Source organism: Opisthorchis viverrini (genome assembly GCF_000715545.1).
Source record: "Opisthorchis viverrini unplaced genomic scaffold opera_v5_29, whole genome shotgun sequence".
In the NCBI taxonomy this organism is placed as follows: domain Eukaryota; kingdom Metazoa; phylum Platyhelminthes; class Trematoda; order Opisthorchiida; family Opisthorchiidae; genus Opisthorchis; species Opisthorchis viverrini.
The window spans coordinates 2305907-2306759 of record NW_008751685.1 but is presented as its reverse complement, the minus strand read 5'-3'; the positions used below and the strand labels follow the sequence as shown (position 1 = coordinate 2306759).

Sequence of the window (853 nt, the reverse complement as noted above, 5' to 3'; positions counted from 1 at the left end):
GAAGAGCGTTCAGTTTCTACGTGCAGTGGTTATCCCAAAGAATGCATTTACTGACTTCTGAGCTCGTAAGTACTCATATCATCAAGTTGACGCAAACTTTTCTGACGTCCACCCCTCGTCAAGGCCACACCTGCATTCAACACAAACTTCAAGTGCAAGCCATCATGCGCCCACAACTTACCGTTGTTCTGTGTTCTATTACCTGTCAGTTTTCCGTTTTATCCTCCTGTTTTCATTCATTCAGTCGGTCGATCATTAGACCTGTGGAAATCAGGGGGCTTAGTACTTTTGTAGACTATGCATTCTGCTTCTGGACAGGTTATTAGCCACTGCAGTTATTATTACGGCAGTTGGTTAGGATATCAATGGATTGAAAGCCATGCGTTGCTATTACGATTCGATCACCCTGCGAGCAAAACAATATGATGTGCGGATCGTTCGTGTACTGTATCCCCAGCTGTGTTGCTTGATCCAGACTCCTAGCACGGCGGATAGTAAGAAGACGAAAAATCTCGGACACAAACTTTAATGATCCAATAACACGCGATCAACAGGCGATCATAGGAGAAACGCATATATATATGTATATATTCATAGTTTGGCCTTGAAAATGCCGGAAGTTGGCTACCATACATAAAAATACAGAGTTTTTTATATCCCCAACACCCCCCTTGTGAAAAGTCAGTAACATACTCGACGGGGGTCGACCTGGATACGTTCCGGCTGGCGGCGGCGTCGGTCTCTCCACCACCTGGAAAGAAGTGTTGGATCAAATACTGAGCTGCCGGCCACACACTCCTCTTTCGAAGCTGTCTCAGTTTTCAGCTCAAAAGTATCGAGCAATATGTCCAAC

At 45.1% G+C, this 853-nt stretch overlaps 2 protein-coding genes across 2 annotated transcripts in view; one reads left to right on the top strand and one right to left on the bottom strand.

Moving 5' to 3' along the window:
• The window catches only part of T265_02425 (hypothetical protein), a gene marked incomplete at both ends in the record, with an annotated part of 82464 nt that overhangs the window by 1215 nt on the left and 80396 nt on the right, over window positions 1–853 (top strand). The gene's annotated exons all lie outside the window — the stretch shown is intronic.
• T265_02424 (hypothetical protein) overlaps window positions 1–853 on the bottom strand; it is a gene marked incomplete at both ends in the record, with an annotated part of 28161 nt that overhangs the window by 8661 nt on the left and 18647 nt on the right. Inside the window, one exon of the mRNA XM_009166657.1 lies at window positions 694–751. Coding sequence (XP_009164921.1) covers window positions 694–751 — 58 coding nt within the window. The remainder of the gene's footprint in view (window positions 1–693; window positions 752–853) is intronic.